Source organism: Perca fluviatilis, chromosome 14 (genome assembly GCF_010015445.1).
Source record: "Perca fluviatilis chromosome 14, GENO_Pfluv_1.0, whole genome shotgun sequence".
In the NCBI taxonomy this organism is placed as follows: domain Eukaryota; kingdom Metazoa; phylum Chordata; class Actinopteri; order Perciformes; family Percidae; genus Perca; species Perca fluviatilis.
Genome location: NC_053125.1, coordinates 7,918,785 through 7,932,650, shown reverse-complemented (window position 1 = coordinate 7,932,650; position 13,866 = coordinate 7,918,785). Strand labels below are relative to the sequence as shown.

The window sequence follows — 13,866 nt, the reverse complement described above, 5'->3', positions numbered from 1 at the left end:
TCCTCCAGGCTCATCTAGTCCTCCTGCTTTTTTTTTTTCCTGATCCAATCAAACTCCATTTTCAATCAGCTGGCTCAAGAACTCTGTCCTTCCCTCTGGCCAGCACTGCTCATTATTGTTCATTAGAGATGACTAAATCTGTTAGCATCCTAATTACAGTATCAAACCAACCACCAGAACAGGTCTGATGTTTTTTTTCTTCTTTTGTCGCCCCTAATACCCTGACCAGGTCAAGCGTTAATTTTTCGCACAGGACTTCTGCTGCTGCACTGATACAAAACAGAGCTTTGGTTATGCAATGTTCCTCCTAGAGTTTGAGGGTGCATTCATAAATGGCTCTAGTTGCCATTTTAAAAGAAAAATAAGTATTTCTGTCATCACATAAGAAGTCGAGGAGCTTTTAATTGTTCTGTGTTTGTTGGTTTTCTGTCATCATCATCCAGCAGAGGAGGGAGGGCACTGTCGCAATTAAAGTAAGGTAAACAGTGCTTGTTAAAGCCTGAAAATGTGTGTCATTTTTCATGATGAGGCCCGTCTTGTGTAGTCAGAGGCCAGGCTTTTGATAACTGCGGGTTCCCATCTCTGGTTACTCAGCCCTTTGTTTAATCTGTTGGGGCTTCAAAGATGCATACGACGAAGGGATCGCGCAGTCTTTTCACCAAAATATGGTCAGTAATCTCAGATTTCTGAGCCCTTACTCACCGCTGTGGCCCCCAACATCAAAGGGCCAGAGTCTGATGTGCTCGCTTGCCTTTCAGTGCATCTACAGCAAGCCGGGAGACTCCCTCTTCACCAGCAGCGCCTACGCAGCCGTCCTGCACCACAATCAGAGCCCCGAGTTCTACGACGAGGTGAGATGATTTCCTCCTCAAATATTCAATTCAATTAATTCAATTCAATTGTAATTTATTGTTCAATTCCATTCAATTCAATGTTATTTATAGTGTCAAATCACAACAGGCGTTATCTCAGGACACTTTACAGATAGAGTAGGTCTAGACCACACTATAATTTTCAAAGACCCAACAATCCCCCCAAGAGCAAGGATTTGGTACGACAGTGGCGAGGAAAATATTCCTTTTTATAGGCAGAAATCTCGGACAGACCCTGGCCGTCATCTGCCGCTGCCGGTTGGGACACAAAGACACTGCGACAGATATACAGTACATATATACAGAAAATGATTTATTATAATTATAGCAGTTAGTGTGATAAACAGTGGCAATTATGACTAGAACTAATAGTGTTAATAATTTATTCAGGGGAATTTATTCAATCGGGGAAACTTTTCTTTGACGCCGGCGCTGACAAATGTAGCTGCAATTACAATGACAATAATGTATATATATATATATCAATAAAAATATATATCTATGCAGTTTTACAGGCATGGGACTTTAATTCTGTCGGTTAAAAATAAAACTTTTAACAGACTCATTCAAACGCATTTTTTTTTCTTCCAGAGGCAAATTCCTTACCCAGGGCTGAAATAATCCCATAAATCAGTCTGAGGGTAGAGCTGTGATTCTCACACCAGACTGGTCAAACAGTCACAGACCCGTCTACACACACATGAAGCCAGGAGCTCAGCAAAAGCGCTATGGGCAGGATACTGTTAGAGAGGTAGAGCCGGAGGGGGGGGGGCATACGGCCCTGATATCAAACGGATTAGGATCTTAAGAGGCGCCGCATGCACACACAGAGGCACGCTCACTGGGATTTACCTCCACATGCTTGAGAATTTCCGCTCAAATGGACAACAATGATCTTTATCTTTTTACATATTTTGCTTTATCTTTTTATCCTCTATAGCCTCTGTAAACACACTGAAAAGTGCTACATATAATTGATTATCATCCTGACATTTTTTTAAGGTTTTGGGCATTTTTAGGCCTTTATTGACAGGACAGCTGAATAAATGGAAGGGGAGAGAGGGGGGGGAATGACATGCAGCAAAGGGCCGCAGGTCGGAGTCGAGTAAACCTCTATATATGGGTGCCCGCTCTACCATTACTTTACATTACACGTCATTTAGCTGACGCTTTTATCCAAAGCGAGTTCCAGTTAAGTGCTTTCAACCCTGAAGGTGCAAACTCAACAAGTAGTAAGTGCAAGTACATTAGCTTTAAATAAGCTTAATTTATGTTTATCCGAGGTGTAGTCGGAAGAGATGTGTTTTTAGCCTTTGGCGGAAGTTGTGGAAGCTTTTGGCCATCCTGATGTCAATAAGGAGCTCATTCCGCCATTTAGGAGCCAGGACAGCAAACTACCAACTGAGCTATCCGGGCGCCCAACATTTTAGAACATCTTATCCAGGACAAAGACATTGTCACAATCGTATATGGAGGTCTCTGCTTTCCCAAGACTAAGAGAGACAATTGAACAAACTAACCGAATGATTCATACTCATGTCACAAATTGGAGAGTCATGATATTCTTCAGCAGTGTGTTGGTTTGTAGATCAATTGTATCAGTGGAAAATCTGTTTAGTGGTTCTGTATGTGTCACTTCCTGTGAGAATAGTAGCACTTGCAGGGCACAGGGGAAATACATTTCCTTACTGTTGCTGCCCCCTGGTGGATAAGGGGGCTTTCTTTTCTTTTTTAGGTTTCACTAAAATGTTTTTCAGGGATTCACAAATACTGGAACACGTGGGTCTAAGTGTTAAAATGTAATATGCAAATGAACATTTTCAGTAATTAATATGAATTTCAAAGTGAAAACATGGGAATGATAGGCAAAGGCTGCACCAATCTGAATGATCTGATTCAAAGATAATTCAAACTGTGCACGATAGACAGATGCCCCACTTTCAATTTGTTTTATACCAGTTTCTTTTGGCAAAAAAATAAAAAAATAAACAACCAATTACCACTGTTTCTGAAAGAGTGTGAAATATGAAGATACACTTTTCTATATAAAAAAATAAATAAAAATAAAGGCACTTTTTGTGGAACATAAGAGACTTATTTTAGAGTGAAGTCAGACGTGTAGTGAAATCACAACAGCTGCTAATGCTTTCCAACTACCTATGAAAGGGTGTTGTTGATTCAAAAATTCACTTCCCTCTGAGGTAAAACCTCTTCAGTTTGACCAATAAAGCATGAATTATCATTAGGGACAACTTTTGATATTGTGACAGTTAGAAGAATGACATGTTGTTGGTATATTAAGCTTAAAACAATGACCTGTTCCACTGTGTACAGGTGAAGATTGAGCTGCCGGTCCACGTTCATGAGAAACACCACATCCTCTTCACCTTTTACCATATCAGTTGTGAGTCCAGCAGCAAGGCAAGCAGCAAGAAGAGGGAGGGAGTAGAGTCACTGGGTGAGTGCACTGGGGAATTCACTCGGCCTCTGACTGTATTTATGTGTCCTTGAATGCAATATTATTTTTTTTAAAAGGAAAGAAAAGTAAACCACATTGCTAGCTACAGTTTTCATGTTTTATGAGGTTTTCGGTATTTCCCCTTTTTATTTAAACTGGGCAGAATGAATGAAAAGAAATGGATATTATTTATGCATCATGTTTAAATGTTAAGCATACATCTGGAAGGCACAGTGACTCCTTGAGCTTTACTGTATGGCTACCATAGTGGCTAACTTACTTATCTTCAATGTGCAAATACATTTCTTTTCCACAAATAGGCCAATTTATCTTAAAATTCAAGTTGTGCATTCATATTAATGCAAATTTTCAGACTTATTAAACGTTTTGAAATGAGACACTTTCAAAAAATATAATAATAATAAATATATTTTTTACATAATTTGGCGGCCTGCCTGCACTATCTCTGTGGTCCCCCTAGGGCTGTTAAAGATCTCTGATTTAAACTACAGTATGTTCGTCTGCGTCATGGTATGTATCCAGATAGCTGAGGCCCAGTAAGCCAACACTGTTACTTCCGTGTGTTCCAGTGGGTTACTCCTGGACGCCTTTGCTAAAGGACGGGAGGATGCAGTCAGTGGAGCTCCAGCTGCCCGTAGCAGCCACCCTGCCTCCTGGATACCTGTGTCAGGACACCAGGAAGGTACAGTCCTATTCCCTCAAACAAAGACCCCACTAATGGTCAAAGCTAAAATGAAAGCTAATAGATGTGCAGATAGTTTAACATCAAACAATAAAATACTGCTGAAATCGGATTCAGTCATCTAAAGTGCTAACTTGTGAGCTAAATGTCCACAAAATAAAATGTCACTCATGGTCAACACATGATGCATGATAATGTTGTCTTTCTTACAGCTGACATGTTAGCTCATATGTTACGTCTCAATCGATATTTTCCTGAGGAAAAAAACCCCAACTTAAATGCTTCATATTTGTGTGTACTTTAATAGTCCCAACCAGATATCAAGTGGGTGGAAAATGCCAAGACACTGTTCAAAGTGAAGACCCATGTGGCATCAACAATATATGCTCAGGTATAACACTTTATTCTTCAATCATTCTTTGAATACGCACATACAGTATGCATTGAGGTAGCTGGTACAAAGAGAGTGTGTGGATGATAGTAATATTTTACTGTTTCCTCCACAGGACCTGCATCTACACAAATTCTTCCAGCACTGCCAGCTGATGAGGACGACATCAGAGGGCAACCCAGCAGAACTGATCAAATACCTGAAGGTGAGAAATACTGTGAGAGCAGGGATCCCTAAAATGAGCTTACGCTTCCTTACTATATCTCAATCATATTCGCGTGACACCACCAGACTTCCCATCAACTGTAAAGACTGCAGTTTTTTGTAGCCATTTTGGGGTTTCACAAAAAGTTTTATTATATATAATTCACAATGAATCGATATTTTTGAGAACCTTCATCTCCTACAGTACCTCTCATGTACAGCAAACGCCATCACTACAGGAAAGTCTCAGCAATTCAACTCTATTCAACTTCCATCACCTGTGGTGTCCCTCAAGGTTCAATTTCAGTACCTGCGCCATTTTCCATTCACATACATCTTGTTTGTGATTTGATTCCTCGAAGTGTTCACAACTAGATTCAAATACAAATCAGGAGAATTGATTTGCTAGTCGCTTTGATAAACAGGTAAAGAGATTGGTGCAGTGTTGATTTCTTCTTTTATAGACATTTCGTTCAAAAATATTTTTTCAAGTCCCTTACATATTTTAATTCTAGTCTTACTGCCTGAAATTACCAGTACAGAATCCCTAAGAGGCAAGTTAGAAAAAAAAGTTTTTCTGTGTGAAAACAGATGACCGGTACTGTAGGTATTCGGTTTTCAATTTAAATTTTTCCTATTTAGCTTTCATTACCCATGTTAGTTGCTCTAGCTTGGCACTGGCTGGCTAATCCCTTCCCAACTAATGCTGCTTAAAAATAGTATTCTGGACAGCCCTACTTACTTTACATTGACTTTCCTATTTCTTCCTTCTGATAGTGCCTGCATGCCATGGAGACTCAAGTGATCATCAATTTCCTACCAACGGTGCTGATGCAGCTGTTTGGGGTGCTCACAGCAGCAACCAAAGAAACCCATGAGATTGCTGTCAACTCTCTGCGGTCAGTTGTCCACTTGTGTAAAAAAAAGTGTGGCTGCGGTTTGTACTATTTAATACTGATAAAAACCCAGTATAACACTGCCCTGCTTCTGTGCCTTACAGTGTGATCATACATATAGTCTCCAGATGTCACGAGGAGGGCCTGGAACACTACCTGCGCTCCTTTGTGAAGGTAACCTACCAACGCAAACACCGCTACATGGGTTGTAGAATCAAAATAATTCCATCATTGATTTGTGTGTGTTTTTTTTTCTCTTCTTAGTACGTGTTTGTAACCAACAACCCCGTGTCGGGACACTCAGCGACCACCCATGAGGTGCTGGCCACCGCTGTAACAGCCACCCTCAAGCAAACTGCTGATTTCAACACCAGCAACAAACTGCTCAAGGTGTGTGCTCTGGCTTTATCCATACAGGTCCTGCATCAGTCCAGTTGTAGTACCAATATTAAACAGCAGGTGGCATACTAGCCTTTAAAAAAACATAAAGTCATTTTATCACTTCCACTGTGACCACTTCCAGAGAAGATATCCTTCAGCGCGTAGGTGCTTGTACTGTAATGTTATCTCTGTGACATTCAGGAACACATTTTCAGTCATCAACACTGTTCTGGTTGGCTGGTAAGGAAAGCTGGCTCTGTCGGGGGCGCTGAACTGGAGCGCATCACTTCAATATCAGATAAAAGGACCCTGAACAAACTGCTCAACATTTTGAGACTCATTACCTCCAGGGCCGACGTTAGAACATGAATAACCACTAACTCTGCTCCGGTTGCATCTACAACACGTCTGCTTCCTCTTTTTCTATCTCTTTTCTGCCCACTTACCACACACACTCACACACACACACTCACACACACACACACACACACAAACCCACACACACTGAGTTCTCTTAAAAGGAGCCGCAGCACAATTTTACAACAAATTCCTTATTGCGCTGATGTGACCGAGCCCGACCCGACCCCGACCATAATTTCTAAATATCTGTCCGAACCCGGCCCAGCCCGTCGGGTACCATCGGGACCCGTCGGCCTCGGGTCGGGTATCCATGCCTTACACTCCACAGCACTGTCACAAGGGAGAAGAGCATGATCAGCTCAAGACTACGCACACTGCCATGCACAACTGACAGACTGAGGAAGTAATTTGTCCACAGGGCCATACAGCTCTACAATGCTTCACAAAAAGGAAGAGGAGAGATAGATTTCTCTGCATTGTCTGCCTCTCCTTCCTCTCCACCACTTCCACTACCTCCTATAACAACAGTTATGTACTGACTGTCCACTGGCCCACTGTTTACTGCTTACACTGTTTACTGGCTATATTAGCCCATATGCAAATCCCCTCCCTCCCTCCTTCCCCCAGCCTGGACTGAGGTCTGACATAATACTTGAACAGTGGCTGTAACCCTATTACTTCAAACCTTTAATATTGACTGTTGATTTGTGTCTATCCTACTGTCCACTTTATTCCCTTATAATGCCCATATTTAATGCTGTCTTTTTTTTTTTTTACTTTATCATTGCACTGCTATATATAGTTTTTACATTACTATGTCTATATTCCTTGCACTATTGGACTTATTTGCACTACCACTATGACACACACTCTCGTAGAGCACCTTACCGTAGAGCAGCTTACCTTCCCTGTCACTGAAAGCGTCTCATGCTTATACATCCCTTAGTACATTCATGTGGATTTTTTATTTAGTATTTTTTCTTTTATTGTCCATATTATTCATGTGGATTTATTTGTTATTGTTATTTTATCATCCTGTTTATGATATATGTGTATGTTGTGTGTGATGTCTGTAAGCTATTGGGACTTTGAATTTCCCCTTTGGGATCGAACTATCTATCTATCTATCTATCTATCCATCTATCCATCTATCCATCTATCCATCTATCCATCTATCTATCTATCTATCTATCTATCTATCTATCTATCCATCCATCCATCCTTAGAAGCTTATTAGCATATTGGGAAACAGCCATAGTAGTCTAACTCCAGTCATCTTTTATCCCTTCTCTGCAGTACTCCTGGTTCTTCTTTGAAACCATGGCCAAATCCATGGCCCAGTACCTGCAAGAGGGCAACCGCATAAAGGTTGGTTTAAGGAATTTCTTCTTCCTTTGCACAATTAAGACTGAGCAGCTAATCACATCGGTGTGTTTTTACGGTGTGAGTCTTTGCTTGTGACACACACCGAAAGTTTAAAGGTTTATTCCTGGCATGCATCTCACAAGCAAATTTCTACCACATGATGTTTTTAGAAACATGTCAACACATTTAAACAAACCTCACACACACTTAAAGAAAGAACGGGAGACTCATAGTGAATCACGAAGCCGTGTGTATATTCCACATTCTGATTCCATGGCTCTGCATTTCGTCTGTATTGTAACAAGCAATGCCAGATGTTCAGCAGTAAGCAAAGTGATGGCTGTAGCTGTATGCTGCTGTTAGTAAGAAGATGTTTAAGTGCACTCTGCTTAGAGAAAATGTATCTACTGTATATACCTTTCTATATATTGGAAATCTGTCTTTGTAATGTTTGCGACTGTTTGACATTTGAACTTTTTGATGCATTTAATTCAAGTGATCCATTGTTACATATTTGTCTTAACCATCTCATTAGATGCCGCGGGCCCAGCGCTTCCCCGACAGCTTCCACCAGGCGCTCCAGTCGCTGGTGTTGTCCATCATGCCACACATCACCATCCGCCACATGGAAATCCTCGAGGAAGCTCGTTGCATCAACCTGAGCCTGGCCAATTTCATCAAGGTCTGAACACTACATGCAAAAACATGAAACGCACCTGATTTAACTTACTAAAGTCTGATTGTTGGGGAACTTACTTACTCTTCAGTAAGTCCTACCTGAGATAGTTTCTGATCCTCAAGTTGTACAAGTCATAGTGGTCTTGAGCACGTGTCAAACTCAAGGCCGGCAGGCCAAATCCGTCCCCTCGCAAATTTTGACCCAGCCTGCATATCAGTTTAGGTTCACAATCAATTTTGGCCCGCCTAGCTTTTTGGCAAACCAAAAAGACGGGAAACGGTTTTTCAAACTGTAATTTACGTGACACAAAGCAAAATTTGGAAGATTTACTGACTTAGATACTCTAGAAATTCCCACACAACCAGTGCGTTTGCGTATTTGAGCCTGTAATCAGAATGATTGTTCTGCTTGATTTGCTAAACTCTGTGATGGCTAGGGAACTTTTTTGCTAACTTTTTTAAGGCTTTAAGGCAATAAAAGCATGTCAATAAACTGTACATGTCTGGCCCTTGATGCGATTCTCTTTTTCCAGTGTGGCCCTTGGTGAAATTGAGTTTGACACCCCTGGTTGAGCTTCTGACATGGCTCTTCCTGCCATTAATTGCCTTTTTTTTATTTGTAACTCCCCTCTAGAACACAACAGTCTCAAAAAAATGTTTATCACACCTATTGCATATTCTATAGCAGCATATGTGCTAACCACGCTTTCTCCTTTCTCAGAGGTGCCTGACCGTCATGAACAGGGGCTTTGCCTTCGGCCTGGTCAACCACTACATGTGTCATTTCGGTCTCAAAGATCCCAAGGTACATGATCCGACTCAGTGGGAGACACAACTGCACACTTCAAGATCCAAGGCCGTTGAAAAGAGTAGAATAGTAAACTTAATTCCTGAAAATAAACTTAATTAAACTTATTTTGTTTTACTGATAAGATACTTTGGACAACTTGTGTATTTCATGCGTACATAACAGACAGACGTGCTGTTCCTCCTGCCCTACCTGCCGCTCTCTCTGTATCTGTACCAGCTCATTTGACTGACAAATTACACAAACTTGGACACCCTGCAGGCTTTGTTTGAGAAGTCCTGTTAGCACCCTCAAGGATAATATTGATATTACATTTATGCCCTGAGGCCGTTGATAGAAATTTGTATTATGCATGTGCAGGGCACGCGCTCATATTATCTATGTTTGCCACAGGTGCTGACTGAAATGAAATTTGATTTTCTGATGACGATCTGTAACCACGAACACTTCATCCCTCTTAACCTACCCATGGCTTTCGGGCGCACCAAGCTGCAGAGGGTACAAGGTGAGAGTCAGATATCTAATCCTGCCTTCCATTGAATGCATTAAGCTTCCTACCACATATGTAACCACTGGCTAGCTCTCAACCCCCCCCCAACCCCTCACCGATCTCGTTCTGACCTGCATCCACCACACTGATCCCCTCTGTTAACCTGATGTTTGGCCCCTTGCATACACTAGGTCTATAATTGAGCAGGTGGCAAGTTACATCCACCTGCTGTCTATACCTGTTTAACAAGTTTACCCAACACTCGTTGATACCTCATCTGACACAGCCACAAGTGAAAAAGCAAACAACTGTGTGCTGTGTAAATGCTGCATGGATTATTTACACTTTCACCCCCAATTCCTTTATTTTTACTCCCAACCCCTCTCTGTTTTTTTGTGTTTTGCCTGTGGTCAGATTTTATTCCGTATGCGACGGAGCTTTTTGGCCCTGTAGGTAGGTGATGCTCCGCGCACCATACTCTACATCAACACCACCACCGTTTGTTTGCTGCCGTATGCAAACGACCTGCACCTCCTTCTTCTGACCCTGCACTAACCCGCCATCCTGTCAGCTTCCCCCTTTTTCTCATAGGACACCTATTCACTCCCACTCACTCAGTCAGCACAATGCTAATGCTAGGCTAACGCCTTCACGTGCCTGAGCCTGTGTGTCGGAGAGGAGAGGAGCTTGGCTGTTGTTTGGAAATTGAATTTACCACTCTTGTCGTATTGACTTGCAAACACTACAACTGCAACATCTTTCTGGAAGCTGCGGTTCTCTCTCGGCCTCTCTTTCTCTCCCAGCCTGCCTGTCTGTCCGTCTGTCTCTGTCATCGGAGAAGATAATTGCAGATGGGCGCTCAGTTCCCAGGCTGCATTGCCTGTTTTCATATTAACACAGCATTATTTTAAAACTGTACGTCACTGTTGGTGTTGAAACAGACAACTTCTCTTTTATTGGTCTTTTCAGTCTTCAGACTGTTTTTACCACATTATACATTTCCTAATGTAGGCATTGAGTCATGAATTATTGTAAGTCCTCTCTTTTTGGTGTAATTTATGTCTCAATGATTGTTTTACGTGATTTTGTTAAGATTCTGTTGCATATTTGTTTGGTAAAGTTGCACTTTGAATGTTTATGTCTGTATTACATTACAGCTTACTGAACACTTTTGATTATATTGCATGCACTGAGTAATGCTGTTAGATTTCTAACTGCATCTACTAACTAGCTTAAAAAAACACATTTCACAAGACTGGTTATCAGATTTTAGTATTAGGAAATTTCCCCCAAACAGTTCCTCAATCTAAGTCTAAGAGAGTGTCCCAATACGCCATATTGTTATCAGTTCAGCCCATACTTATGTATATTGACACTTCCCGTCTGTCCACACAGAGCAGAGTCTGGAGTTCAGCCTGACGGAAGATTACTGCCGTAACCACTTCCTGGTTGGCCTGTTGCTGAGAGAAGTGGCTGAGGCCTTGCAGCAAGGGCCCGAGGTCAGACAGCTGGCCGTGAGCGTTCTCAAGAACCTTCTCATTAAACACGCCATGGATGATCGCTACACTGCATTCAAGGTGAGGGAGGGTGAGGCACTCCCTGATGGGAGAAAGCAGAACAAAGTCATTGTTCATATGAGTTACATTTGGAGAGTGAAAGTAATAACACTCCCAAGATGAGTCATAACTTTGTATCATACACACTGATAACACTGAATCTTTTTGTCTATTATTTAAAACTCACTTTACTTTTTTTAAAGTTTGATTTTCTTGATAATAATGCAGGAATCTGCCATATTAGCTTGTTCTTTCCTCAAGTAACATAAATGGCCCTGAGAACAACTGAAAATGATCTCATCCTGTTTGTAGTGATTTTGGTTTAAATGAATATGAATAGAAATGCTGAATGTGAGACCAAATGACCTGTTGTGTCCTGTATTAGTGTGTACAGTGTATTTATCCTTTACAGAAGTTTAAGATATCCCAAATACATATTACTAATTCACCATCGAACCAGGTCAGATGTTGACCTGATTAAGTTAAAGTCTAAGCGTTGTGCTGTTTTTAGTTAAAGCAACCACTGAAGTATGACAGATGTACACATTGTCTCACACCTTATCAAATGCCATCACAACCTATCTGAATCAGATCCTCAATGTTTGCACGCCAAAAAGTTAATGTGTCATAGGCCTCAAGTTTGTACATGCGATAAACTGCGGTGTAACTGTGTGTTCACCCCTCCAACAAGATACTGTACCAATGTCTGTTATGCAAACAAGCCAGTATTAAGAGTACAGGACCCATTGTTAGCAGCTGGGTGTGGTTGGCTTTTGGATAGTATGTGTGCAGGCAACAACTTGGGTATTTAACTTGAACCTACAGTGGCCTTCTCTTATTACAGGTGTGTTAATTTTGTCTGCCCCTGTAACTTCATTTGATGTCACTCTACAGTATTAATACATGCGTTTATCAGTTTGATCAATGTATTTATTTCTATAAAAAGCTCATCTAGTCATTTTTAATGTTTCAGAACCAGCAGGCCAGGATCTGTTTGCTCTACCTGCCACTTTTTGAGCTGCTCTACCAGAACCTGGAGCAGCTGTCTGCCCAGCCGTACACCTCCAGCCCCGGGCTCGGCCTCAATGTGAGTCCCCTCGGGACCCTGGATGTCCACAGTAGGGTTACATAGTGCTCGGTTACTGCTTTCTTTTTCTTTTAAATACAAAACATACAACTCTTGACTTTCACATATTGTTTATTATAAAATCGGATTAAAATCTGAAGCAAGTGTTCCAGTATGTTGACGTCAGTCTACCGAGAGTTTATTTCTTCCATCTTGTGGTTGTCCAGGGCTCCAGAGATGACCTGATATCAACCGCTTCCACAGACAGCAGGAGAATCAGCACTGCAATTGAGAGAGACCATGGTGAGTTCAGAACTGCTGATACTTCCCATTACACAAGGCATCTGGCCTCTTCCTGTTTACAGATCCTCCATTATCATCCCCACAGAGGCAATATTTATGTTACACGCATCTTGCTCCATTAGCAGCACTCTCACTCTCTCTCTCTCTCTCTCTCTGCAAGCAGTAGTAGCTGTACACTGTTTATTTCTTGTTTTGGGAATGGGCACCGCATACATCATAGCACTTACCAGAGGCTGGCTCTTCTGTGATAATGGAGACATTTTAGTTTGCATACTCGGGTTGCACGATTAATCGTTTTCAAATCAAAATCGCGATTTGAAAGAATGCGATTAGCTAATCGTGCAGACCGCGATTAATTGAATGTGAACTATTAGGTTGAATGTTTGGCGTAACATTTGATGTAAAAAATGGTATTACTCTTTTATCCTTCTTTCATTATTTACTATTTTTTCATAAGATACATGCTAGAATAATGTTACATATCACAGATTTGTTTACAGAAATCTCCTGTTTTCAGTGGATTTTTTCATTTATTTTGTATTAGTTTATTTAACATGATTGTAGATTTTGCAATATGTTGCAAAAAAAATAAATAAATCAAATCGTAATCACAATATCTGGCAGGAAAATTGTGAAATGATTTTTTTCCCCCATGAATGAAATGATGAAAGGACTATCCCTTCCTGACAGCACAATCTCCATCAAACACAAAAACACTGGGAACGGGACATTAGCTCACCCCTCTATACAAATCAGTAGGATTCCATATTGAAAGTACGTTCAACATCCATGTCCAATTGTGTAAGGTATAAAGTTATACAAATGAAGATCATACATAGGGCTTATATTACACCACATAAGTAAAAAAAAAAATGGACCCAATGCATCGGAACTGTGCTGGCATGGCTGTGGTAGGCGTGGTACCTATATGCATTAATTGTGGGCCTGTCCATTGTTAAAGAGATTTTGGTCTGAGGTAATAGATATTTAAAAAATTATTCTGAATGTTCATATTCCTTAAAGCTTTAGTGCGTAACATTGGCGTTACATTCAAGGCATTGCCAAATGAGTTGCTACAAAGCTAATTAAGACTCTCAGCTCCAGACAACTCTCTCTGTATTTTTCAGTAGGGCTATGTTCAGAAGATTGTGGCGTCTGGCTACTTTCCCGCGCAGAAACTCGAGTGAAGATAATGACCTCTTCTGAAGAGTCCGTCATGTTTTTTTTTAATCCTCCTTGTCCTCCTTGGCTACTAGCAGCTGCGTTGGGGAGGGGTGGGTGCGCGATCACGGAAGGCTTGTATCATGTGGACGCGCCGACAGTGTTGTTGTCATG

At 41.2% G+C, this 13,866-nt stretch overlaps 1 protein-coding gene across 1 annotated transcript in view; it reads left to right on the top strand.

Moving 5' to 3' along the window:
* The window catches only part of dock11 (dedicator of cytokinesis 11), an 87,057-nt gene that overhangs the window by 29,057 nt on the left and 44,134 nt on the right, over nt 1-13,866 (top strand). The window contains exons 19-33 of the mRNA XM_039822143.1: nt 759-851; nt 3,207-3,330; nt 3,921-4,033; nt 4,341-4,424; nt 4,540-4,629; nt 5,406-5,527; nt 5,629-5,698; nt 5,789-5,914; nt 7,562-7,633; nt 8,166-8,312; nt 9,030-9,113; nt 9,510-9,621; nt 11,002-11,183; nt 12,136-12,249; nt 12,456-12,531. Of these exons, the coding sequence (XP_039678077.1) occupies nt 759-851; nt 3,207-3,330; nt 3,921-4,033; nt 4,341-4,424; nt 4,540-4,629; nt 5,406-5,527; nt 5,629-5,698; nt 5,789-5,914; nt 7,562-7,633; nt 8,166-8,312; nt 9,030-9,113; nt 9,510-9,621; nt 11,002-11,183; nt 12,136-12,249; nt 12,456-12,531 (1,609 nt within the window). The remainder of the gene's footprint in view (nt 1-758; nt 852-3,206; nt 3,331-3,920; nt 4,034-4,340; nt 4,425-4,539; nt 4,630-5,405; nt 5,528-5,628; nt 5,699-5,788; nt 5,915-7,561; nt 7,634-8,165; nt 8,313-9,029; nt 9,114-9,509; nt 9,622-11,001; nt 11,184-12,135; nt 12,250-12,455; nt 12,532-13,866) is intronic.